At 47.6% G+C, this 27,680-nt stretch overlaps 2 protein-coding genes across 2 annotated transcripts; both read left to right on the top strand.

Annotated features, from left to right (window-relative positions):
* The first annotated feature begins 4 nt into the window (after window positions 1-4).
* KRT79 (keratin 79) lies at window positions 5-11,577 on the top strand. The gene is made up of 9 exons (XM_046012470.1): window positions 5-481; window positions 2,685-2,905; window positions 3,941-4,001; window positions 4,125-4,220; window positions 8,422-8,586; window positions 8,774-8,899; window positions 9,793-10,013; window positions 10,693-10,727; window positions 11,002-11,577. The coding sequence occupies exons 1-9, from the start codon at window positions 5-7 to the stop codon at window positions 11,187-11,189; spliced, it is 1,590 nt and encodes a 529-aa protein (XP_045868426.1). The 3' UTR covers window positions 11,190-11,577.
* Window positions 11,578-21,341: 9,764 nt separating this feature from the next.
* Window positions 21,342-27,680, top strand: KRT4 (keratin 4). The gene is made up of 9 exons (XM_046012427.1): window positions 21,342-21,852; window positions 23,639-23,853; window positions 24,802-24,862; window positions 25,251-25,346; window positions 25,902-26,066; window positions 26,326-26,451; window positions 26,882-27,102; window positions 27,349-27,383; window positions 27,493-27,680. The coding sequence occupies exons 1-9, from the start codon at window positions 21,364-21,366 to the stop codon at window positions 27,678-27,680; spliced, it is 1,596 nt and encodes a 531-aa protein (XP_045868383.1). The 5' UTR covers window positions 21,342-21,363.

The following is a 27,680-nucleotide window of genomic DNA, read 5'->3' as shown; positions in this document are numbered from 1 at the left end:
GGCCATGAGGTCCTCTGTGTCTCGACAGACATACTCCACCAAAGGGGGCTTTAGCTCCAACTCTGCAAGTGGAGGAGGTGGGTCCCGGGGCCACACCAGCTTCAGCTCAGTCACAGTGTCCCGGAGCAGTAGCAGTGGCGGGGGGACCCGCTGTGGCCCCAGCAGGGCTGGCTTTGGCAGCCGAAGCCTCTATAACCTGGGGGGCAGCAAGAGCATCTCGGTCAGTGTGGCTGGAGGGGCCTCGTCAGGGCGGGCCCTGGGAGGCTTCGGCTTTGGCAGTGGGGCCTATGCGAGCCTGGGGGCTGGGCGGCAGGCATTTGGGCCAGCCTGTCCCCCTGGAGGGATTCAGGAGGTCACCGTCAACCAGAGCCTGCTGACTCCTCTCAACGTGGAGATCGACCCCGAGATCCAGCGGGTGCGCACCCAGGAGCGCGAGCAGATCAAGACGCTCAACAACAAGTTTGCTTCTTTCATCGACAAGGTGAGCCGGGGTGGAAGGAAGCAGGGAGGGGCCCTTGGAACAGAAGCAGGGCTGCTAGGAGGGGGGGTGCTGGGCGGAGGCTGCACACTGCTGGGGGCGGGTGATGGAATGACTTTGAGCTCTCTGGCCTGGCGACAGCCTTCTGGGTCTCCCTGTCCTTGCTCGGTGGTTCTAGTCACAAGGGCTGTTGCCGAGCCCGCCTTGACTGTGTTGTGCCTTTCCTACAGTCATGGTTGACATGATCACCCAGCAGCCTGTCCCACAATTAGGGAGTGTGGTCCTCAGGGCTCCTCCTAACAGGGTGGTCCTTAGTGCCTCTGGTCAGCTGGGGAAACCGGCTCAAATGTTCAACAAGTTATCCAAGGAGCCCATCTGTTCCCTGTTCTTTCAGTGTTGGAGAAGGCCTAAGGACAAAGATGTGATCAGGACACGATTAAGGGGTTGTTCTAGAAGAAGTTACCATTTTGCTTCTCCTATTCCTCTTTGCTGTTCCGGTCCAGAAACTCAATCTGGGATGGACAGTGAAGAGGGTGGTCGCCGGGGCACCATGACCTAGGGGTATAGTTTGATCTGTCCCAGACTGGGAGCATCCTGACTCCTTCCTTCCCTGGCCTCCAGACCAAACAGATGGCTCTTGTACCTTCTGTCTGGCATTTCCAGGTACACTCCACTGCATTGTCAACCTCTAACACAAGTCCCCAGGCAAGGGGAACATGATGGAGAAAGTCCTGGTGGATAGCCATGTGACTTCAGGGTCCCCAAAGAACATTCATGTCCTCTTTCTCATGGGAAGCCCACAGTGTCCCATGAGGAATCAGAATAGTGATATTTGTCCATTTTAAAAAAGAGAAAACAGAAGTCTAGAGAGGACAAGTGATTTGTGCAGGATCATACAGGCACTTGGAGGCAGAGGTGAGCCTGGAGCTCAGGTTCATGGGCCCTATGGTCCTTGGCATTAAGAGATCTTGTTGCTGTTTGTGGTGGGTGCACCTGCTTCATGGTTCCCAGGCCATTGGACTTTGGGCCTGGGGTGCTGTGGAGGTTGGACCTGGAGAAACCGGACGGCAGAAGGTGAAGCAAGCTGTTCCGCCCACCTCCTCACCTTCTCCCCTAGTGACTTTTGGTTCTCCTGTGGGACTGTCCCAGAGGTCAAACAAACAAAAACCTTTCTCAGGCTCTCAGCATCATGTTCTAGGAGCTGGGTGTCTGTGAGGTTGACCCTGTCCCATGTCTTTTGCTGGGCAGAGAACCCCCCAGGGGCCCTGTGAAGTCCATACCATGAGCCCCTTTGAAGTCTTTAGAGGTGGGGCTGGGCAGCTATATTTAAAGTCAAATTTATAGAAAAGTTGTCAGAACAGTACAATAGATTTCTCTATATTTTTCACCGAGATTCACCAAATTTTAATATTTAACTTAATTTAATGCAATTTTAATTCCAATGTAGTTAACGCAGAGTGTTGTATTAGTTTCAGGCATACACCATTGCGATCCCACACTTCCATACTTGCTCATTGCAAATGCTCCCCTTCATCCCCATTGCCCATTTCCCCCATCCGCCCTCCCACCTCCCTTCCGGTAACCGCAGTGTGTTCTCTAGAGTTAAGAGTCTGTTTCTTGGTTTCTTTCTTTCTCTCTCTCTTTTTTCCTTTGTGCATCTGTTTCGTTGCTTAAATTTCACATCTGAGCAAAATCATGTCGTATTTGTCCTTCTCTGATTTCGCTTTAGATTCACCAATTTTTACATTTTGTCACATTTGCTTTCTCTTTCCCTGTGTGTGTGTACACGTACATATGTACATACTTGTATTATACATACATATATATACATACACTCTACATGCACCTGCATTTTTAACAGTTGATTTTGGGGCAGAATTAGGGTTCAAGAACAGCGGTTTACCCAGGCCAAGGGGGAAAGGGAGACCCAGAGAGAAGTGATTTGACTGTTGCCAACTAGTAAAGGACTGAGTTGGGGCTTTTATGGTTTATTAACTCTTTAGAGTCCTTGTCATTGGATTGGACAGTCTTTTCCAACGAAGACTGTTCCCTGAGGAGGAGGGGCTCTTTCCCACAGCAATGTATCAGCTGTGCACCAGCCCTGTGAGGTCCTGGATGGGGATGGTGGTGACGATGGGCCCAGTCCTGGGTCCTGTCTGGGACCAACGGATGGTACCAGCCCACCAACCTTCTTGTCCTGGCTCAGGTCCGGTTCCTGGAACAGCAGAATAAGGTGCTGGAGACCAAGTGGGCCCTGCTGCAGGAGCAGAGCCAGAACTCGGGTGTCACCAGGAACAACCTGGAACCCCTCTTTGAGAACTACTTGGGCAACCTGCGGAGGCAGCTGGACAACCTCCAGAGCGATCGGGGGAGGCTGGACTCAGAGCTGAGGAACGTGCAGGATGTCCTTGAGGACTTCAAGAGCAAGTGAGGAGGACTGGACAGGCTGGGGCCGTGGGGGTGAGGAAGGGACAGTGTGGGAAATCTCCCCAGAGAGGGTCACCACGTTCCCACGTTCCTGGTTCCCACCTGGGGGAATGCACAGACAGAGCGTCTTCCCTTGGGTGCCTCCTGGAGAACTGTCCCACTTATTTGTGTATTGCTCATAATTTAAAAAGCTCTAAGGTAGGGAGAATATGAAAGGAACCTCTGCATTCTTATTACTCAGCTTTAATAATTACTAACTCATAGCCAATCCTGTTCCATCTATATACCTACTTGATTTTTCTCCTCCCTTATTGTCTTGAAACAAATCCTAGCCATTGTGTGATTTCATTCACAGATATTTACTGGCTATATTCATATGGCTCATCAGCATAGCTTGACTTAATCAAACATAAACATAATGCCATACCACAACTCAAATTTTTAAAACAGTAATTCCTCAATATCCTCGACTATCCATTCATTTTGAATTTTCAACTGTCCCGTAAATGTCTTAAGTTTTAAAAATATGGTTGGTTTGAATCAAGATCCAAATAAAGGTCAGAGATTATGATGAGTGATATGTATATTTATAATTTTAGGGTATAATCTTTCATAACTTTCCCAATAACTTGATACTGGCGATCTCTAACCCTTAAAATCTCAGCAAAAGCAGTTGGAGAGAGGTGAGCTGTTTTAAATGACGTCCTGCCTGTCGAAAGTGAACACAAAGATAAACCACTGTTGACACAGCTTTGCCTATTCCTATAAAGCCTCCCAGGGGCTCAGATCCAAAGACATGGCTGCTCTTGATTGTCATATTATTGTGCAAAGTCTGGGCCCATTCCCTCAAAGCGGGTGGGCAGGAATATTTAATGCTGTACCCCAAGTTTCTTCACTGGTGGGCTGCATTACAGAACTGCTTCTCAAAGTTGTTCTTAGATAATGTGGGACCCTAGGGGGCATAAAGCCAAGTGGATTAAATGCCTTAAAAGGCAGAACTAGGCTGAATCTGGCCTGAGTCTTCCTATGTAACAGGTACGAGGATGAAATCAACAAGCGCACTGCGGCAGAGAATGAGTTTGTGTTGCTCAAGAAGGTGAGCAGGTGGCGGGGAGTGGGGGAGGTGGTTCGCGGGCTTGCCAGGGTGCCGGGGTGACTCGGAGGGAGATGAGAGCCCTGGGGACTGAGGCGTCTGCCCTGCTGTCTCTCTTGCCCCCAGGATGTGGATGCTGCTTACATGAGCCGAATGGATCTGACTGGCAAGGTCGGCACCTTGACTGAGGAGCTCGACTTCCTGAATCATCTCTATGAAATGGTGAGATGGCCAATGGATGGGGACAATTATATATATGTACAGCACTGGGAATCCCCCCTGGAGGTCGGACCTGAATTCACCAGTGCAATTTAACTGATGGAAGATAGAACCTGGACCTTTTATTAACACGAGTTTCCATGCTAAGTGCTAAGGATGGCCTGGATATCGGGCCAAGCTTTACATAATCCTCTCAAGGAAGCCACAACAGAGGTACTACTATTGTCTCCATTGTGTAGTCAGGGACAGGGAGGCTCAGGGCAGCTTGCCCATGGTCACATAGCTAGGAAGAGGCAGTGCTAGAATTAAAACCTGGTTCTTGGACTTCAAAGTCTGACTTGCACTCCTGTGTTAGATCTTTTCCCTTCTAGACCAGTTTGTAATGGAGCAAGGGCCGGAGGAGCAGAGATGGCAGAGAAAGGACTGAGATTTCAGGTGGGCTCAGGAGTTGAGGTGTGGGTAGTGGGTAGATTGCAGGATCCAGGAGGGGTTCCAGGAAACAAGGATGTTTTGAAGACCAGGGTGAGAGGGCTGAAATTAACCTGAATTGATCCTAGCATCCTGGACTTGGACTCAGTCGGGGCCTCGTGACCCACCTTCCCTCTGTGTTAGAGTCCTTTCTCCCTCATCGCAGCTAGGAGTCATGTAGCCTGGGCTTGAATCCTCCTGGTGGCAGGGAGCTCACTGTGTTTCAGGGCAGGCATTTTAATTGTTGACCGAAAAAGAAAGCTGACTTGAGTCGTCTTCCCATGACTTCTGCTCTTGATTGGCCCCGAGTCTGCCCTTCAGGCAACAAAGCGAGTTGTCTTCTGTGTGGCTCATTGCCTTTCCAGGGCAACATGTTAGAGGTCAGGGTGCTTTGGGGACTGACATCTGTGGCATATGAGGAAGTTGAGGAAACAGTGTTCTTAGACCAGACTTTGGGAAACGGTGGGGTAGGGAGGGAGCTTACAGACTTGCATTCGTGCACATAATGTTGCGTTAGTTTATGTGTCGTCTTTAGAAGTCATTTCACAGTATTTGCTTCTTAAACTGCGCCCCCCCCTGGACTTTTTCACATGAATGCTTTCAAGTGAGACATGTATCCATTTGCTTCCAACTTTCTGGATTTGGGCAGCTGAATTTTTAAAACCAAATGCAAGAGTTAATGAGTCCCATTTTCCCTGTGACATGTGATTATGGTTTCATCCCGTCATCTAGATAACTGTGGGCACTTTGAAACCAATTTCCCCCATGCATATGTTGGAGATACCCCATTGGGTAATTGGGTGTATTCATGATGTCCCAGCCTGGGGTTCTCTGCAGACCTAGTAAACTTTCAGTTCAGTGTGAATGTTCATTTCAGTGTATGTGACCAGCGATCACATTAAAGCTGAACCGAGTCCTAGAGCAAGAACTAGACTTTTGGTGGTATCTTTCTCCCAGGCTCACCTCACTCCACTAATCACTAACTTGTGGTTCAAGTGCCTCAGCTACTTGAAAATCTAGTTGATATCATCATCTGGCCCACATCTTTCTGTCTTGTGTTCAAGAGTGCTGTGGAAGTCTTGGTCAAGCAACGTCTGTGCTGGTCCTTTAGCATTTTAGTAATACAACCACAGGAGAAAATGAAATCCATTTTGCTTGGCCTTTCTTTAGGGAAATCTTGCTGGCTCTATGCATCTTACTTACATTTTGTGATTCTAGAGGTTCGTAGGAGGTTGATGTTAGGTTTTACCTGAAGAAGTCTAATGACTATATCATTTGCCTGTTTCCCATCAAGGAGAACAGTCATCAAACTAGAAAGGGCAAGATGCAGGAGAAGAAATGGAAAGCCAAGACAGACACAGAAAGTATAAGAGGCCTTGGCCTTGTTGGGGTTCTCAAGGGTCCATGCCAAAGAAGCATATCCTAGGGGGCCATGGGATTGCCACGGGGATGGAAACTCCTGGAAATCCATAAGAAATATAGACAGTAGGGAAGATTTCAGAACCCCAGACGCAGCAAATGTCCTCATTTTCAAGGGAATGATATTTAGGCCTACCTGTGCCTCTTTGGGGTTGAGAATGAAGGCCAGAGCAGCCATTCCTTCGTTGCCTCCTGCACGAATCAACTGTGATGGCCAATAAGGCACTTGCTAATTGATTTCATGCTCTGGTTTTAGTCAAGCCAGATCTCAGGGAAATCTGAAGGGCCAGCCACTCACCAACCCCTGGCATGTCTTACAGGGCAGAAAAGCAGCCTTGTGCCCTCCCTCTGGCCTGGATGATTCCTGTGGGATTCAGCCCCTGGTCCAGTATCAATGCTTTGGCCTCTCTGGCTCTTTCCCTCCTTGCCCAGAGGCTCTCCACGTGCTCTTCCTCTCAGGGTCCCTGGTGTCTGAGGAGACACATGACTTTAATCTACAGAACCCTTCCTTCTCCACTTGTACCAGCTCTGTTTCTTTGGAGAACTTAACGCTTTTATCCTCTTAGTCTACCACTCTTGGTGGGATTTGGTAGATCTCCTTGTGGAGATCTGACATTTAAAAATTCCAAGTTGATTTTCCTCAGGACCACACTCTGGCTTGGGAGCGCAGAGGGACCCTGAGCGGGGAGGGTGAGGGGGTGATGCCGCAAGGTGATGAAGGCAGGGTTATCACCGCTGTGGCAAGATGATGTGATCTGTAGCAAATAAGCCTCATGGACGTCTTGACCAACCTTCACAGAAGTTTGGGCATGTAATGCATTTTACTGAGCACCCACCATAGGCCACACATTGATCTGAATCCTTACATCAGCCCCACGAGGAAGGATCACCACCGGCTGTTTATAGAAGAGGGGGCGGAGACATCAGAAGTTCCACCCCGGTCACACAGCTAGTGAATGACAGGCTGGGGACTTGAACTTCGCTTTGCCTGTCTCCAGAGCTCATTCATGTCTTTTCACTCTACGGCAAATGTTTCATGAGTTGGATGTTCGCCCCTTCCTCTCCACCCATTCTACCTCTCAAATGATAACACATCTTAGTAATCTAAATCTGTGTCAGTATGGATGGCAGTTCTGGCTTTGGTCATTCTCTTTCTCGGCTTCTATCTCTCTTTTAGTCGTACCACCTCAGGTTTTGGTGTCAGTCTCCCGAGGTTTAAGACTGGGCTCCCCGCTTATTAGTCTGTGATTTGGGACAGGTCACGTCACTCTTTGTGCTATTGGAAAAGGGCTTGTAACAAGTTGGTGTCTGTTAAGTGCTTAACACAGCGCCTGCTCACAGGAAATGCTCAGTCAGTGAGATCTGCTCTAATATTCCAGCTTTATCGGTTATAATCCCAATGCTGGCACAAAAGCTGGAGGCAAGACCAGAGCATACAAGATGTTGACTCTGAAATGGAAGATTCTCTCCCCTCTGGGAGCCACTGAGGTTTGGTGGCAGTTGGTCGACAGCCCAGGACAGGAAGGACCATGGGAGAGATGGAGGCAGAGTTCAGCTGGGAGCCCATTCAAATGACCTAGTGATAGAGCTGAACTCAAAGCCAGAACACAGAAACTGAACCTGCTGCTCATGGCATCTTTAAATGCCTGCTTATATGTCAAAATCAATGGTCCTAGAAACCCAGGGAGGGTCCAAGAACATCGCCATGGTCTATAAATGTCAGTATAGTCTAGAGGAAACCACTTGGGAATTTGTTGCTCAACTGACTGGATCTAGTCTGGGCCCCAGGACTAGACTGGATGACCTTGGATCTGATGACCTTGGATGTGTCACTTCTCTTTCCCAAGCCTCTTTCCTAACCAAGGAAATTGTCAGGACCACTGTGAATGGTGGTGCAGGGGGTTAGTTGGCTGATTGGAGATTGGGGTTTGAATCAGGCCTATGTTCAGTTCCCTGGATCCCACTGTCTGCCCCCGTCAGAGGGGAGACTTTCCCCAAGTTGACAAAAGTGGCCTGGCCTGCCTCCCAGGGCATTCTGAGGATGACAGGGACTGGTACCAGGTTTGGGTGCAGTACGTACACATTCTTTCCCCTTCTGTAATCTCTTGGAAACCTGTAAATCCACAACAAGGAATGATATTTATAAAAATGAGAGCTCATTTCCCAGCTGGAGAGAATTAGGTCTTTCCTTCTAGGCTGGAGCCTGGGGTAGAGCACAAACCTCTTCTTGCCACCTGGGGCCCCGTCCTTCATCCCTCAGTTGTCTCCTGGGGGCCTGGATGAGGGGCGCTGGTGGCAGCTATCTCTTTTTCTGCAGGAGCTGAGCCAAGTGCAGACCCACGTGTCAGACACCAATGTCATCCTTTCTATGGACAACAATCGTAGACTTGACCTGGACAGCATCATTGCTGAGGTCAAGGCCCAATATGAGCTGATTGCCCAGAGGAGCAGGGCTGAGGCTGAGGCTTGGTACCAGACCAAGGTGAGGAGAATAGCTGGTCAGGTGTGTGGCCTGGGACAGATACAGAACTTCTGTCGCTGGGGCTAGACACACCAGCTGACCGGGTGGGGACAGGGGTGGGGCTCTAGCTGTGAGGGTGGGCCTGGGGCAACTAGTTATCCAGGAGGGCCTGGAACTGACAGGTCACTGCCACTTTTTTGGTCTCCAGTATGAAGAGCTGCAGGTGACGGCTGGGAAGCATGGGGACAGCCTGCGGGATACTAAGAATGAGATTGCTGAGCTCACTCGCACTGTCCAGAGGCTGCAGGGCGAGGTGGATGCGGTTAAGAAGCAGGTGAGTCTTTGGTGAGGAGCCTGGGGGGTCAAGTGTGGGTTGGCAGAGGTGAGGACCTTCTCTATTGTCATGCTGAGGGATGAGAACTGTTCTTTTCCAGAGGAATGGGACACACTTAAACGAGCTGGACTGTTAAAATCAACACAGTCCTTTTACAGGATAAGCAACTTAGGCCGGGGGGAGGATAGGAACTTGTCCAAGGTCACATAGCATTTTAGTGGTGGAGCAGGTGAAACGATCTCCTCCAGGGAGCCTGATCCCATCTCTAGGCGATCAGAGCAAGAGGCTGACAACTCAGGACGCCTGGATGGTTCAGTTGGTTAAGCGGCTGCCTTCGGCTCAGGTCATGATCCCAGGTCCTGGGATCGAGTCCCACATCAGGCTCCTTGCTTGGTGGGGAGCCTGCTTCTCCCTCTGCCTCTGCTGCCACTCTGCCTGCCTGTGCTCTCTCTCTCTCTCTCTCTCTGGCAAATAAATAAATAAAATCTTTTTTTTTTAAAAATAAAGAGGCTGACAGTTCAAGTATCCAGGTCATAGGTGCTGATTCCTTTTAGGATATGGCTAAAAGCTTGGGCTTTCCTCCAGATCGGAGCGAAGCATTTGGTTAATGGTGAGGTTATATTATTTATTCTATCTCTTTTGAGGCACGGGCTGAGCTGCAGCAGGAGGGACTAAGATTAGACTTCAATAAGGACTTTCTCAGTAGTGCTACATGACCCTGCTTGTGTAATAGTATCTCTTTCCTGAGACGAATATTTCTTGTTTCCTTCTGTCTCAGTTAGTTGGGGCCCGGGGTGAGATGGGTAGGGGAATGGTGGTATCTGGTTTGAGGGCAGAGAGATGGATGTGATGACCCTGGAGGATGTTCCCAACACCTCTCATCCATCGGGCAGTGCCAGCAGCTGCAGACTGCCATTGCAGAAGCGGAGCAGCGTGGGGATATGGCGTTGAAGGATGCTCAGAAGAAGCTTGGGGACCTGGACATGGCCCTGCACCAGGCCAAGGAGGACCTGGCCCGGCTGCTGCGTGACTACCAGGCTCTCATGAATGTCAAACTGGCCTTGGACGTGGAGATCGCCACCTACCGCAAGCTGTTGGAGAGCGAGGAGAGCAGGTGGGGGCCCCTGCCTGCCCTGATTCAGAGGGCTTTACAGCCCTGCCCTGTGGGAGAGCCCTTGTCATCATTGGCTCTGTGCTGGGGGTAGGGAGAGAAGGGAGGAACCAGGAAGCTGGGCTCCTAACTCATCACGCACAGCAGACTTTCCGCTTGGGTTCACTGTCTCTGCTGCGCATCTCTTCGGTTGGCAGGACAATCAGTAATCCTTACAGTGGTCAGCAGCTCTACAGAAGTGAGGCTTCTTCTTCCAATACTGGATTCCACCACCTCTGAAGCTTTGAAAAAAAAATTTAATCATCTCTGTCTTTGGGAAGGTGTGAGATGTACAGAAAGTCATTTGAGCCAGAAACCGGGAAGCCTTTTTTTGGCATGAGCTTTGTTTGCAGTCTATGATGTGCATGCAGAGGAAGGCAAGACAGGGGAGGCTGGTGTCACCTGGCCTGCTGTGGCTCTGCTTTCTCTCTGGCTCCTGCTGGAAGGGCCATAAGGCCTAGCACAGCCACATGCACGTGTTTCTCATGTCTCCTAGTCTTGTCTTGCGGACCCTGGCTCGAGAGTTGACCCACTGAGTTGACCTACCATGAAGGCAGAGAGTGGGAAACGGGAAGGAGGGAGAGGGTTTTCACTTGGGCTCTGGGGACCACTGACCCTTCTCCTGGTCTTTCGGTTTCTGCAGGATGTCTGGAGAATGTCCCAGTGCCGTCAGCATTTGTGAGTATTTTGCTGCCTTCCCTGGCCTCAGGCTCAGCCCCAGTCCTCTGCTCAGTCCACTCAATCTGTCCTTGGCCAGAAGCACATTGCCCTCTACCTGAGCCTCTGGAGACAAGTTTGGGGGTTCCCAAAGAATGAGCTTCCTGCCCCGCCTTCTCCATCAGTTTCCCACGGCTCCACTGCCTGCTTGTTCCCATCCCTCATTGGTTTCTGCAAGTCCCCCTCCCCCTTCCAGTGTGGCTGCCCTGCCTTACCCAGACCCTTTGTCTTACAGCGGTGACCGGCAACTCCACCACGGTGTGCGGAGGCGGTGCGGCCAGCTTTGGGGGTGGCATGTCCCTGGGCGGGGGTGGGAGTGCTAGCAAGGGCGGATTCAGCACCGTCAAGGGAGGGGCCGTCTCTGGGGGCACCTCCATCCTGCGGAAGACCACCACGGTCAAGACATCAAGCCGGAGGTATTAGCTGACCAGACTTGCAAGCTGGGGCCCCCGCAGTTTCCTCCTTGCTGTACTCATCCCACCCCACCCACCTCCATAGGAACGAGAACAGCCCCAGGACCACAGGTCCGGTGTATTTGCATGCCAGACTCTTTGCATGCGATCTGCATTTTGGGAAGGTGCAAATCTACCCATGTTTTCTCCTTGCTTCTGCGATGTGATGGGAGGGGAGATTAGGGCCACCACCCTGAGCAATGTATTTGAGTGATCTGGAGGTGACCTTTTGATCACTGAGAGGAGGTTGGATTTCCCTCAGTTCCTCTGTTCTTCTGCTCTGCATTCAGGGCAGCCTGGAGGAGGAAGGAAGGAAGTTGTGAGTGGTCCCTGAAGGCCTTTCAACCTCCCCAGTCTCCCACCAGACCCAACCCCTCTCTGAATCTATTCACGCCTGGCTCTCCTGTCTGTGCCTGTGATGTATCTCAATAAATGGCAACTGCAGCTAGCTATCTGGGGCTCCAGTCTGTCCTGCCCGGGGACTGAAATTGTCAACCACACACTCACTATGCCCCATGCTACTCACCATGCTAGAAGCACACCAGCTGATAACCATCACCACTGCAGGCCTTGGCTCTTACTCTCTCCTTTGCGGAGTTCATGAGAGAAGTCTTGAGGCAATATATAAGTTGTTCAAGGCAGGACCTGGCCACTGAGCAGCTGCCTATTACCAGCCCATCTCCTGTTGCTACTGAGTCCTCCGTCCTCTGCTAACTCTGTGGGGCAGGCAGTACAATTGTTCAATGGAGAGATCTTGGGCTTCAGGACTGGCCAGACTTGGGTTTAAATCCTAGTTCTGCCACTTACTGTGTGACCTTGGGCAAGTCACTTAACCTCTCTGAGTCCCAGTTTCCTCCTTCGTAAAAGCAAGGTGTGATGAGAACATGTGTAGAGCCCCTGGCTAATAAGGGCCTTAATAGGAATCAGTGCCCTTTGCTTCCCTTTCCTCTGGCTCCTGATTTTCCACCTAACTCATCACCGAGCAGTCTGATGGCTTCTCTCTCAGCCCTCATATCTGGTCATTAATAAAAATCCACATTTTCCCAACAATAGCAGAATACATATTTTTCGCAAGTACACAACTGAATGTTTTCTAGGGTAGATCATATGTTAGGCTACAAAACAAATCTTAGCAAATCCAGAAAGACTGAAATCATACCAAGTCTTTTCTCTGGTCTCATTATGAAATCAGAGCTCAATAACAGGAGGAAATTGGGAAATTCATGAACACATGGAAATTAAATAGCACTTTCCTCAACAACCAATGGATCAAAAAGAAATTAAAAAAGAAATATCTTGAGACAAATAGAAATGGAAAAATAGCAAACTAAACCTTACGGGAAGCCATTCAAGCAGTTCTCTGAGGGAATTTTATAGCTATGAACACATAGAGAAAGAAAAAAGAAACACCTCAAATAAACCACTTAACTTGACATTTTAAGGAACTAGAAGAGGAACAACAAACCAAGCTCAAATTTAGCAGAAGGAAGGAAATGATAAAGATTAGAGTGGAAATAAATGAAATAAGGAATAAGAATGATTAACCAAGCTAAGAGTTGCTTTTTTGAAGAGAAAAACAAAATAGACCAACCCTTAACTAGACTCACAAAGGAAAAGAGGGAGAAGACCCAAATTAACAAAATTATAAATGGAAAAGGAGGTGCAATCACTGGTAACATAGAAATGCGAAGAAAGGATTATAAAAGGCTTTTCTGAACATCTATGTGACAACCATCCAGGCATCCTACAAGAAATGGATATACTCATAGAAACCTACTCAGACTGAATAAGAAAGGAATAGAAAATCTGAGCAGACCAATTACTGGTCAGGAGATTGAATCAGTCATCAACAATTTTCTACAAAGAGACGTCCAGGACCAGATGGCTTTATTTGTGAAATTTTACTGAACATTTAAAGAAGAATGAATGCCAATCTTTCTCAAACTCTTCTAAAAAACAAAGAGGAGGGGTTACTCCCAAACTCATTTTACCAGGCCAGCATACCCTGATTAAAAAGATTAAAATCTATAAAGAACTTATCAAACCCAACACCCAGAAAACAAAGAATCCAGTCAAGAAATGGGCAGAATACATGAATAGACATTTCTCCAAATAAGACATACAAATGGTAAACAGACACAAGAAAAAATGTTCAACATCACTTGGCATCAGGGGAATACAAAACAAAATGACAGTGAGATACCACCTCACACCAGTCAGAATGGCTAAAATTAACGAGTCAGGAAATGAAAGATGTTGGTGAGGATGTGGGGAAAGGGGAACCCTCCTACATTGTTGGTGGGAATGCAAGCTGGTGCAGTCACTCTGGAAAACAGTATGGAGGTTCCTCAAAATTTAAAAATAGAGACCCAGCAACTGCATTGCTAGGTATTTATTCAAAGGATACAAACATAGTGATTCAAAGGGACACATACACCCCAATATTTATAGCAGCAGTTTCCACAATAGCCAAAATATGGAAAGAGCCAGATGTTCATTGACAGATGAAAGGATAAAGAAGATGTGGTATACATATACAGAGGAATATTACTCAGCCATCAGAAAGGATGAATACCCAATATTTGGATCAACATGGATGGAACTGGAGGAGATTATGCTAAGTGAAATAAGTCAAGCAGAGAAAGTCAATTATTATACGGTTTCACATATTTGTGGAACACAAGGAATAGCATGGAGGATATTAGGAGAAGGAAGGGAAAAATGAAGGGGAGAAATCAGAGGGGGAGATGAGCCATGATAGACTATGGACTCTGGGAATCAAACTGGGGGTTTTAGAGGGGAGCGGCTTGGGAGACTGGGTTAGCGTGGTGACGGGTATTAAGGAGGGCACGTATTGCATGGAGCACAAGGTATTAATATGCGAACAATGAATCATGGAACACTCCATCAAAAACAAATGATGTACTGTATGGTGACTAACATAACATAATAAAAAATTATAAAAAATAAAATAAAGCAGCGGAAAAAAGGGACGAAATCTTGCCATTTGCAATGACATGGATGGAATTAGGTGGTATTATGCTAAGATAAATAAGTCAGGAAAAAACAAATATATGATTTCACTCATGTGTAAGATTTAAGAAACAAAACAGATGAACATAGGGGAAGGGAAGGAAAAATAAAATAAGATGAAAATTGAGAGGGAGGCAAACCATAAGAGATGGTAAACTCTAGGAAACAAACTGAGGGCTGCTAGAAGGGAGGTGGGTGAGAGGAAAGGATAATTGGTGGGAGGGGCATTAAAGAGCGCACTTGATGTAATGTAATGACCACTGGGTGTAATATGCTACTGAAGAATCACTAAATTCTACCTCTGAAACAAATAAAAAAATAAGTAAAAAATAAAAGCAAAAACAAAAACAAAAACAAAAGGAAAATACTAGCAAGCTGAATTCAGCAGCACATTAAAAAGACCATACATTGTAATCAAGTGGGAGTCATCCCTGGCATACGAGTTTGGTTCAACATATGCAAATCAATAAATGTTATATATCACATTAATATGATGAAAGATAAAAATCATATGATCATCTCAATAAATGCAGAAAAAGCTTTTGAAAAATCTCAACACCCACTCATGATAAAAACTATCAACAAGCATGCCCACAGCTAACATCAAACTCAGTGGTGAAAGGTTAAAAGTTTTCCTCTAAAATGGGATCAAGAGAAGGGTGCCCACTCTTATGGCTCCTATCTAACAAAGTACTAGAAGTCCTCACCTGAGAAGTCAGGTAAAAAAAAAAAAAAATTGAAGCCATCAGAATTGGAAAAGGAAGAAGTAAGATTGTCTCTCTTTGCAGATGATATGACTTTATATATAGAAAATCTTAAAGACACCACCAAATAACCATTAGATCTAATCAATGAATTCAGTAAAATTGTAGGATATAAAATCAAAATACAAAAATTGGTAGTGTTCCTATACACTCACAATGAATTATCTGAAAGAAAACTTATGCAAATGATCTCATTACCATCAAAGCCAACAAAATACTTAGGAATAAATTTAACCAAGGAAAAGAAAGACCTGTATACTGGAAACTGTAAGACATGGATGAAAGAAATTGGAGAAGATATAAATACATGGAAAGATATCTGTGTGCATGGATTCGAAAAATTAATATTGTTAAACTGGCCATACTACTTAAAACCATCTGTAGATTCAATGCAATCCCTATCAAGATTCCAGTAGCCTTTTTTTTACAGGAGTAGAAAAAACAATAGCAAAGTTTCCATGGAACCACAAAAGAATAGCCAAAGCAATTCTGAGGAAGAAGAACAAAGGTGAAGCCATCATACTTCCTGATTTCAAACTATATTATAAAGCTATACTAATCAAAATGACATGGTACCAGCATGAAAATGGACCCAGAGACCAATAGAACAGATTCAAGAGTCCAGAAATAAATCCGTTCATGCATACAGTTCATGACTATGCATGTAGTCAAGTAATATTTGACCAAGGAGCCAAGAATACTCAGTGGAGAAAAGACAGTCTCTTCAACAAATGGTGCTGGGACAACTGGATATTCAGACGTAAAAGAAGAAAACTATTTTATACCGCTCACAAAAATTAACTCTTTAATGGATGAAAGACTTAAATGTAAGACCTGAAACCATAAAACCCTTGGAAGAAAACATAGGGAAGACGTTTCTTGACATGGGTCTTGGAAATGATCTTCTTTTTGGATATGATACCTAAAACATAAACAACAAAATAAAAAATAACTGGGACTATATGAAACTAAAAAAGCTTCCACGGGTCAAAAAAATAATCAGCAAAATGAAAAGGCCACCCATGGATTGGGTGTTAATGAATCCTATTTTGATAGTCACTTTGCAAGAGACCCATATGCCAAGTCATTCTGCTGTATACCTTAAACTTCTATAATGTTGCATGTCCATTATATCTTAATAAAAACTGGAAAAAAATGGGGCTCAGTCATTAAGCATCTGCCTTCGGCTCAGGTCATGATTCCAGCGTCCTGGGATTGAGCCCCGTTATCAGGCTCCCTGCTCAGTGGGAAGCCTGCTTCTCTCTCTCCAGCTCCCTCTGCTTGTGTTCCCTCTCTTTCGATCTCTCTCTGTCATAAATAAATAAAATCTTAAAAAAAATCTGGAAAAAAATCCACATTTTAATTGGACTCTGTGGCTTACAAATATATTACATTGCTCGTGACCTCAAGCAGTCCCAGAATTCAATAGGGGGGGATGCATGTGATAACCCATTTTACAGGTGAAGCAATTAAGGCTCACAGAAGTTAACTCTTAGACCAGCAGCCATATAACTGCTTAGTGAAGTCGAGGCCTGCTGATTTCAAGCCCTGTGCTCTTTCCTCTTAAGTCTGCCTCTGTCCCAATCCTGCATCCCTTTCTCTCCAAATCTTCTGGTCCTTCCTCTATCATGTCTCTCTGAGTCCTCCCTTTTCTTCTTCATCTCCACAGTCCCCTACTCTGAGCCTGGACCCCACACCTTATTCTATATTCATCTAGTCTATGCCCTCCACACCCCGAAACCCTGGTGCTAAATCAGTGTACCTGAGTCGAGGCTATCACTGCACCCGCCCCTTCCTGGGCAACCTTAGAACTCCTGTTGGAATGAACCTTTCTTGATATTCCTTGTATTCTGAGCATGGTCACCCCATCTTCTTTGGAAGAGCCCAGACATGCCCCGTGAAAGCTTCCTCCAGGGTTACAGGAAGGCCATTTTGAGCCAAACCCTAAACCACAGCTTAGGAACACTAAGTCTTAGCACTTAGCAAAACCAGCTCCACCTTACTGATCTGAGTGGTCTCTAGCTTAGGAGACAGTGACACTTTCAGAGTGATGCTTCTGTTCTAGGAGGTGGGAGTGTAGACCAACCCCTCCACCCCCCTGCCATGTCCGACACCTTCTAGGAATGACAGCTAATGTCCACAGAGTGCTTGCTATGGGCTGGCCCTGCTGTCAACCCTCTGATTCACTCTTCACAACAACCTCTGATAAAAGCACATCTTGCAGATGAGGCCATTGAGGAACAGAGTGGCTAAATAACTCATCCAAGGTCACACCGCCAGCAAGTAGCAGAGCTGGACCTGGAACCTAAGCAATCTGATTCCAGAGTCCAAGTTCATAACAACTGGGTTATGCTGGTTTATAGAAAAGAAACAGAGAAGCAGGGGGTAGTGGAGCTGGAAGGGATTTTGGATTCAATCTAGTCCATACTTTTCATTTTATAAGTGAGAAAGCAGGCTAAGAGCTGGGGGGAGCTTTTCCCGGTAGAGTAAAACAAGCAAATGGTTTCATTGAAATTACATTTAGAGCTTAAAACCTAACTGGAGACATTTGTATTATCATGCAATAAAACTCAGATTATATCCCTTGTCAGGAAGGCCCACTGACAACAACATATTCCTTAGTAATACTCATTGAAGATTGGGACTGGCCTGGACACAGGGGCTCCCAAGCGAAGTTTCTGGAGCCTGAGGACCCCAGGGGCTGCTCAGGAATGCAGGCAGTGGGTGAGAAGCTCACAGCCCCCTGGTCTGCACCAGTTGGTGCATGTCTCCTTTTGTCTGTTTTACAAATAGGGCTATGCATGTCTTTGATGACAAGAATGTTTTGCGGTCAAAATGTGCCAAGTAACTCCTGGTTGCTCATGCCCAGGGTGGGAAGGGGAGGACCCTGTGCACAGAACCCTCCCCCAGCCCACTGTTCTCCCTGGTCTCTTTCCGAAATGCTGACTGGTCCTTTTCTACAGAGTCTCTGATCCCCAAGTTGGCTCTGACTCCCAAAAGAATGACTCAGACCCCATGGGGCAGCTGAGGCCCGGTGACAGCGAATGAACGGTCAGGTCAAGGGCACAGAAGGGCCACGGAGGGCGCGGGCACTTTCTGACAGCACACAGCAGCTTTGGGCCGAGTAAAAGACCTCAGGATCCCTGTAATCCCAGGCTGAAAGTGAGGGCTTGCCTCCCTCACCCAGAAAGCCCAGAGCAAACACTCCGTCCTGCCCCTGCTCCACACCCCTGTCAGCTGCTCATTCTCTTTGATAAGATCAGAACAGCTAGCTGCCAGATGAGGAAGGGTCACGGAGGACAGTAGTGGAAGCTGTGGGGGTGGAATTGGATCAGCTTTTGGCCCTTGTGGTCTGCTAGGGTCGCCTCGTCCAGTCTCCTGACTCCAGCCCAGGCGGGCAGCAGGCATTTCTCCCTTTTCACTCATCATTGCCTCTCTGACTCAAGGGCAAAATCGTTCTTGCAGACTGAACATATGTCTGCTCTCAGTTTCTCAGGCTGTTGTTGGATGGTTGTGTGAACTTCTGAAAATTCTGACTTAATAAAGCCACAGAATATGGCTCTGGTCTAGAACTTTCTTCCTGTTTGGTTTGGATTTATTGTAGAATTTGTAAGTTAAGTTAATTTTGATTTGGTTAATTGAAGTACTTAGAATTGGCCCCTTGGGACAATGTCCTACCGTACCGGATACTTGCAAAGACAGGGTCATCTGCACCAAGCAACCAATCATGTGACAAAAGCAAGGACAGAAGGAGCAGAGACAGTTCTGCAGAATACGCAGTGGGCTGGTCAAGACCCTGTTGCTGTCTGGTGGATCATAAGCAACGGGTCTGTAGAAGTTGCCATATGGGTTTTTGTTGTTGTTATTGTTGTTTTTTCTGAAGTTTGCGGAAGAGTTGCTAATGTAAAACATTGTAGTGTAGCGGTTAAGGTCACAAGCTTTGCAGTTAGACAGAGAGGTCTGGCTTTCCACTGTCACCACGTTCTAGCTGTGTGAGCTCAGGCAAGTTACAAAACCTCTCTGAGCCTCAGTGTCTGCAGCTCTAAATGGAGCATAGCAACACTTCTTTCCCAGGGTTGTTGTGAGCAATGGAACTGTTCTAAAAACAGCATCTAGTGTCCAGCACATAATGGCAGCTGTAAATGAGAGTCCCTTCTATCTGAAAAGCACTATGGCCTTTCCCTTATTTTTTATCTGAGCATGGTATGTGCCTTGATTTAGTTTTAGTTTCATGAGAAGTACCTCAGTTGAGAAATACCCACAGGCACAAAATTAGATTGATTATATATTATATATTATCCCCCCTCCTCATCCCTTCCCCCCTTCCCCCCTTCCCCTTCCTTCCTACCTTCCCTCCTTCTTTCCTGCCTTGATTTTTTTTTTTTTTAAGATTTAATTTATTTGACAGAGAGATGGTGAGAGAGGGAATACAAGCCCGGGGAGTGGGAGAAGGAGAAGCAGGCCTCCTACTGAGCAGGGAGCCTGACGCGGGGCTGGATCCCAGGATCCTGGGATCATGACCCAAGCTGAAGGCAGACTCTTAACTTACTGAGCCCCCCAGGCATGCCTCCCTGTTGCTTTCTGTTTTAGGCTCCTGGCCTCTCTGCCATGACTCCTCCACCCACTCTCCATCTATTTAGAGGTCTCCTGCATAGGGGAGGGTCCAGCTGAGCAGAGTCTGAGGTGGGAGGTGCCGAGGGAGGGGTGCAGACCAGAGGTAGAGGCAAGAGGGGGGCAGAGGGAAGGGTAAGTGTTGTGGTGGGGAGAGGAGGAGGGCTCCCAGCTGGCCCAGTCTTCCCTACAGCCCCGTCCCCAAGAACTAGATCCACTGGTCTCCCTCTTTGCACCCCATGGGCCCTGCCCTTGGTCCTCCTCTTTGCAGGGAGGCTGGTCCTTTTTGCCATGGCCAGCTTTCAGTCAGTCAGGGTCAGCTCGGACCTGTGGGAATTACCCAGGCCTGGATCACTGCTCTTCCTCAGATTTGGAATCTTATCAGGGAGGATGACCATCTTATCAGGGCTTTAGAAGACAGGCAGGGAAACAGATTTGTCTAATTTCTCATCCTAAGTGGTAATGGCAAAGTCTGGGCAGATAAGAATGAATGTCCACTGACCTACTGTGTGTGAGGCACTGTGGGGTCCCTTTATAGGTTGAATGAGTTCAGCTAATTAGTGGCAATGGGTGGGATTTGAACACAGGTCTATGTCACTCAGTGGGGAAGAATTTAAGTTAGAACTTAACACTAGGATTTTGCATTTAAAAACGTTGCTCTGAGAAGGAGCTCATGGGTTTCTCTACTCTGCCAAAGAGGTCCTCCACACCAAAAGAGTTACAAACTCCTGCCTGAATGTTGGGACCATTATGGGAAAACAGAACATGCTCTGTCCTGGTGGAGTCTAGCAAACAACTGGGCAGAAATGGAGCAGTGGGGCACACCTAATAGGAACCTAGACTGGAGAACACTATACTCGAATCTACACTAGGATCCTACAAACACAGACCCAAATGGAGGCTGGAGAAGGAATGGGATTCTTGAGAGCCTGAGGCAGAGTTAACTCTTCTCTGCCCCCAGCTCCACGGCGGGCACATAGTAGGTCCCCAACAACTGTGTCAAGTTGAGGTGAGGCTTTATCTAGGTTTGGAAAGCACCACAGCTGGAATATGGATTTCCTCTCTTGTAGGTGCCTGTGGGGTCGAGTGCAGATGGAGGAATAATAATGTTGGTAATAAATACAGGTTCAGTTTCTGACAGTTCACAGTGATGACCATCTCGTATATTGAGAGGAGGTGAAGGTAAATATTTGTATTGTCTCCAATTTCTGGGTGAAGCAACCGAGCCCCAGACGATGACCTGCTCCAGCTTTGTAGAGCAGGTAAGAGTGGGCTGTGCCCTTGAATCCAGGCCCTTGGTTTCTAAACTCTGTGGAGTGAGAGAAAAGGCAATGGGCCAGGCCGTCTTATGGGGAGCTGGGGGGCCATGGGGAGGCTGTTGAGATGGAAGTGCAGTAAGTGGCAGACCCGAAGGGCAGGGCCTGGGCAGGGGCATGTGATTCAGGAGGCCCTGGGGCACTGGTTCAAGTTCTCCTGGAGGGGAGCGTGTTGGGCTCCTGTAAATGGTGCCCTCCGAATGACATCTGTAGGTGTGTTTGTGACACACTCAGCAGGATACGAGAAGGATGGACTTGTGCCAAAGGCCAAGCCCAGAGATGTTTCAGATTTTTCCCTTTATGCCCCTGCAACCAAGCCCTGCTGCTCCAGCACATATAAGAGACCCAGGCTAGGGCTGCAGCATTCACAGGCCTGGGCCCTCACATTTCTCTGACAACTCCAAGCTCACTCTCTCCAGCCATGATCGCCAGACAGCAGTGTGTCCGAGGCGGGTCCCGGGGCTTTAGCTGTGGCTCAGCCGTTGTCGGTGGAGGCAAGAGAGCTTCATTCAGCTCAGTCTCCGTGTCTGGGGGCACGGGCCGCTGCTCCTCTGGAGGCTTCGGCAGCAGGAGCCTCTACAACCTTGGGGGGAGAAAGAGCATTGCCATCAGCATGGCTGGGTTCCGACAAGGTGCTGGTTTCGGGTCTGCTGGAGGTTTCGGCCCTGGCAGCTTTGGAGCTGGTTTTGGTGCTGGCAACTTTGGTAGTGGATTTGGGGGTTCCTTCAGTGGACGGGGTGGTCCTGCCTTCCCTGCTTGTCCTGCTGGTGGGATTCAGGAGGTCACCATCAACCAGAGCCTGCTGACCCCACTCCACGTGGAGATCGACCCCGAGATCCAGAAGGTCCGGACTGAGGAGCGGGAGCAGATCAAGACCCTCAACAACAAGTTTGCCTCATTCATCGACAAGGTGAGCTGTCCCCTTGGCCAGACAAGGTGGTAGAAACCAGGGCTTCTGAGTCCTGGGATATCAGAACTGAGCCCGTCGCAGCGTTAAAAACCACTGAACTCTGGGCCTCTGTGTTCCAGCTGTTAAAGAGGAATCCTTCCTCTTTTTTTTTTTTAAAGATTTTTTTATTTATTTGACAGAGAGAGGGAGATCACAAGTAGGCAGAGAGGCAGGCAGAGAGAGAGGGGGAAGAAGGCTCACTGCTGAGCTGAGAGCCTGACGCGGGACTCAATCCCAGGACCCTGAGATCATGACCTGAGCCGAAGGCAGCGGCTTAACCCACTGAGCCACTCAGGTGCCCCGGAATCCTTCCTCTTTTGTGCTTGGCTGGTGAGACCAATGCACAGGCTTCTCAGACCAGTGCAATGTTTGGAGTCTGCCTAGATGTGCTGTGGGATACTGGGCAGATTGGTCAACTTTTCTGAATCCAGGCATCCCACCTTTTTCTCATTTTGGTTTCAGAAATGACATGGTTAATAATTTAATAATTAACTAAAATGAATTATAGTTAACATAACTCTTGGCACTTCTGTCATCGGAGCTGAAGAAAACGAGGCTGATTTCCCAAATGAAAAGGGGATCGATGCCAATGACAGACCCTGGGTTCCAAGGTCTGGGACCTTGGAGGGTCATCTCCTTCATCCTCCTGACCCTGGGCAAAATTGCTCATTTCTGGATCTGTTTGAAGAGAAGAGGGATGTCTCCTTTTCTTTTTGTAATCCAACTTCTTTTTCCATGCAGGGTCTAGAGACTCAAGTTCTTTAAGCTCAATTACAGCCAAGTATGATGGATGATAGCAAGCAGATCAGCCCAGATGGCTGAGTCAGCCAGAGGTTAATGACTGAGTGGATGAGTATAGCCACTCAGTCAAGGTTGCCCTGGCCCTCTGTACATTCGTTTTAGTCTTCTTAGATGAATGGGGCAAGACTGATCCATCTCAAAGTAGACTGAGTGGCAGTGTTTGCTCTTCTTACTCGTTAATAAGTCATCAGTAGCTTAAAGAGGCTTTATGGTGACTCCAGAACATACAGATACAAAAGTAAGACCCAGGGTTTTGTGCTTCCTTGTCTCATCTCACCTTTTGGGTTCAGACTGTGATCAGTCACCGTAACCTGCTTTTCTTTCAGCTCTGAAGCACATAGTGGGAATATCATGCTAAGCTGCTACCCTGGTTTTTCTGGTTAGATGTCTTTATAGAGAGAGGGAAAGTTCCAGGAAGTCCCCTTGCAGGGTGAGCCTGGCTGAGACTCAGAATGTGTCTAGGGGCTTGATCTTAACTATTCAGACTCAATTGTACACAGGTTTAAAGAGAAACACTAGGTCCATTTATTTAAAAATTTGTCAGTGAATTCATCATTCCTTTGCTTTGGGTCAGGATCACTTTAAATGCAAGAGTCCCAGACTGTGGTTGTATCTCCTACTTTTGTTTATTTTATTATTTCCTAAAAGTTCAATGTTCTATTTGGTAGCTTCTTCCCCCCCAGACCTCTGGATCCCTGGGGTCAAGAAGTTGTACTTGCTGCATAGTCAGGCTCTGTGGCTCTGGCTGTGCTCTGTTCTCCACAACGCATGTGGCCTGTTTGCTGCCATGAAGCAGGGCCACCTTTTGATCCCAGTGGATGGTACCTGGAGTGGCAACATGGTGGCCCTACTTGCATGGTTCTTGAGTCACCTGGCTGGCCTTGGGCAGTCCTCCTGCCAAAGCTTCAGGCCCTCATCTGTTGGTTGGTGACTTTTTAAAATACAGGTGCGGTTCTTAGAGCAACAGAATAAAGTGTTGGAGACCAAGTGGAACCTCCTCCAGCAGCAGACGACTACTACATCCAGCAAAAACCTTGAGCCTCTCTTTGAGGCCTACATCAGTGCCCTGAGGAAGCAGTTGGATACCTTGGTCAATGACAAAGGACGCTTGCAGTCTGAGCTGAAGACCACACAGGACAGCGTGGAGGACTTTAAGACCAAGTATGTGCAGAGGAAAGAGGGTTGCTGCCTGAAAGAGTCTGCCCAGCCATGCCCTAGGCTCTTGGGCTCCTGTCCAGTCATTTAGAATTCCAGCTCTGAAGAGATCCCAAAAGGGTCAGGAAGGTTCTCTAGTTTGTTCTCCTGCATCTACATGGGCCCTTTTTAATGTGGTGAGGTCTCGTAACTCTGAGTTGCCTCAAACAGAAAATGAGTGATACGTTCAAGGAGTTGGCCTTGCCATATATACAAACAAGATCAAAAACCATACAGATGAGAAGAGGTGTAGCATGGTCAGAAGAATACAGGTTAAAGAGACAGATGACCTTGTCTGAATACTGAGTCCTCTAGTTACTAGTTATGTGCTCTTGGGTAACTTGCTTAACCTCTCTGAGCCTTGTTTTTCTCCATCTTTAAAATGGTATAATAATGCTAGCTTTTGAGAATTAAGTGAAATTAAATGAGATTGAGAAATCAGGTAGCATAGCACTGGACATAATGAGCATTTAACACATAGTAGTTCTTAATATGCTCCCAATATGACAGAGCTGAGATAATCCCAGCAGCCTCTCTCTATTCATTCTCACAACAAAGAAAGAGAAGTGGTGTTGGCAACATTCCTGATAATTGAATCCACCAAATGGACAGCCCTTCTACAGAAATAAAACCAACCAGATTGTGGTTATTTGTCCTCCTCCCACTTTGTATCTGGGAAACAGTCTTTATTAAGTTTGATTTTCACTTCCCTGAATAAACTCGGGTTTAGACTGGTATCTCACATATGTAACTTGTAAATGTAGGTTGAATGGATATATGTATGAAAATGGGAAAATGCAGAAAATTACCTGGATATTTCCAAAGAGTTAGGTGTTTGAAACCCAGGAGCAGAGGTCCAGGAAACACCAGCTCATTGTGGGGTTTCTGTCTTCTCCTTCCCACCGCTACCCCCAGGTATGAAGATGAGATCAACAAGCGTGCAGCTGCAGAGAATGACTTTGTGGTCCTCAAGAAGGTAAGACATGAAGGAGGGGCCAACGGGGCTATGAGGGTACCCTTTCCCTCAGGAGTGGTCTTTGGCTTGAATCATGTGTTTGGTCCATCTTGGCCTCTCCTTTATCCCACTTGGTATTATCCAGATCTATGTGGTCAAAGGAGGGGGTAACTGAATCAGACCGTAAGGAATTGAAGTTGGGGAAAATGCCCATTTGGATTATTAACTTCCATTTCTGCAGTTGGATTTAGGGCAGAGGACATCAAATGATTAGTCCCTTGCCACTTTTCCTGGTGCTGAGATGTCTTTCCTAAATGCTGCTGAGAACACCTTTGTGTGTCACCTAACACCTCCTTGCCCCTATTGGAATTTCTGTACCTTGTCTCTTTCTTCCATGCCTCCTCTGCAGGATGTGGATGCCGCCTACATGAGCAAGGTGGAGTTGGAGGCCAAGGTGGATGCTCTGAACGATGAGATCAACTTCTTGAGGGTCCTCTTTGCTGCGGTGAGGACTCCATCCCCCTGCATTTGAAGAAGGGAATCCCAAATCTGTGAGGCTGCAGTGGGAAGTCACAGTTCCTTGAAAGGATTCCAGCTCCCTTATTTGCTGAGGGTGCTCTCAACAAGCTCAGAGATAAGAGTTGAAGTGAGAGACTCAGCCAGGAGGTTTTTGAAACCAGATGTTGTCTTAGAAGGGGTCATTTGATCTCAAGATTGCATGGGATAGAATTTCTTGCTGTCTAGCATTTCCCTGGTAATATGAATTCATTCCATTCCCTTCTATTCAATGTACTGAACACCTGTTGACATGGGGTGGTTTATGGATCCCAGAGAGCCAGTGAAGACTAGAAGCATTGCTTTTCTGTCTTGAAATGTCATAAATCACTTGATTTCTACATAGAAACTTACCATTCTTCCACCTCCCTACACACTGGGATGCCAGTCAGCTCTGCTTCCATCTGCGCCGGTGGCATGGCCATTTCCATGACCACAGTGGATTTCTGGTGTCAGAGATTAGGGAAAACTCTCTGGGGGCCTGACATGTGTATTTCCCCTGCAGGAGCTGTCCCAGATGCAGACGCATGTCTCAGACACATCTGTGGTCCTGTCCATGGACAACAACCGGGACCTGGACCTGGATAGCATCATTGCTGAGGTCCGTGCCCAGTATGAGGAGATTGCCCAGAAGAGCAAGGCTGAGGCTGAAGCCCTGTACCAGACCAAGGTGGGTGTCAGGGATCTCTCCCTGGGGTTTCTGGGGCTCTGCTTTTGTTTCTGTGAACAGGTGATCATCAGCTCAAGCCCAAAAGTCAGAGATGAATTAATCATCCAGGAATCTCTGATCCTTATCTGATTTGAGATTATATGACATTTTGTATTATCCTTGCCACCATTATTGTGCCTATTCTTGCTGAGTTCACTTGAGAACAGACCCTACCCAGACACCCTTGACCCCTCATTCCCTGTGTTTTCCTGGATATTAGGTCCAGCAGCTCCAGATCTCAGTTGACCAACATGGTGACAATCTGAAGAATACCAAGAGTGAGATCTCAGAGCTCAATAGGTTGATCCAGAGGCTGAGGGCTGAGATTGAGAATGTCAAGAAGCAGGTAAGTGTCACCATTTTCTGGCCATGGTACGATGCCGGAGGCCTATGATGGGTGTCTCCATAGTAGACAAGAAGATCAGGCCTCAGGCCAGAAGATCCTGAGCTTGCACGAAGGGGCTTTGTGACTCCTTATATAAGCCATACCCAGGTCTTTTCAGCAATACCCTACTTAAGCTGACATGACACCCTGATAAATAAGGTTTCTTGGCTCTTCATTGTTCTTTTGCTCATCTCCATCTGATTAGTCTGGTGGAGACATTGGAGGGCCTGGCTGGAGTCAATGAAATGCCTAAGAGTAGAGTAGGTGGGGAGAAGGACAAACAGAATCCTGGTATCCTAACCTAAGAAAAGCTGGCACAGGACAGAGGACAGGTGGAGAGGCCTTGACAGCAGGACGCTGATGACTGCCCCTTCATTGCCACTGTCTACAGTGCCAGACTCTGCAAGCTTCTGTGGCTGATGCAGAGCAACGTGGGGAGCTGGCCCTCAAAGATGCCTACAGCAAGTTCACAGAACTGGAGACCGCCCTGCAGAAGGCCAAGGAGGAGCTGGCCCGGATGTTGCGGGAGTACCAGGAGCTTCTGAGTGTGAAGCTGGCCCTGGATGTGGAGATCGCCACCTACCGCAAGCTGCTGGAGGGCGAGGAGTGCAGGTGGGATAGGGAAGGCAGGCCAGGAATGTGAGGGAGGGAGAGACCTCAGTACCAGGAGTTTGTACCTCTGCTGGACCACCTGCTTCATTACCGCATGGGTGCATTACGATGCAGGGCAGTAGACAACAGGTTCACTCAGTCCTTTAATCTGACTGCATAAGGATGGGATAGGTGCTTGAGACCTGTTTACTGAACTAAGCATGGTGCAGGGTTCTACTGACTCACTGATCTTTCTCTCCCCCATAGAATGTCTGGAGAATGCCAGAGTGCCATGAGCATCTGTAAGTACCTTCTGCCCCTGCTATGGCTGTTTGTTCGCCCTGGTTTGGGTGGAGATCCCTGATTGACAGTATTGTTGGAATAACCACATCCTCTGCCTCTCTCTTACAGCTGTGGTTGGTGGTGGCGCTAGTGCTGGGGGCATCGGCGGAGGATTAGGAAGCTGTTCTGGATTTGGCCTAGGCAGTGGTTTTGGCTCTGGCTCCGGAAGTGGCTTTGGGTTTGGTGGTGGTGTTTGTGGCAGTTCTGTCAGCAAGATCATCTCTACCACCTCTATGACCAAGAGATCCCACCGATAG

The sequence above is a fragment of the Meles meles genome, chromosome 7 (genome assembly GCF_922984935.1).
Source record: "Meles meles chromosome 7, mMelMel3.1 paternal haplotype, whole genome shotgun sequence".
NCBI lineage: Eukaryota > Metazoa > Chordata > Mammalia > Carnivora > Mustelidae > Meles > Meles meles.
Note: the sequence above shows the minus strand (reverse complement) of the source record. Positions and strands in the feature narration are given on the sequence as shown.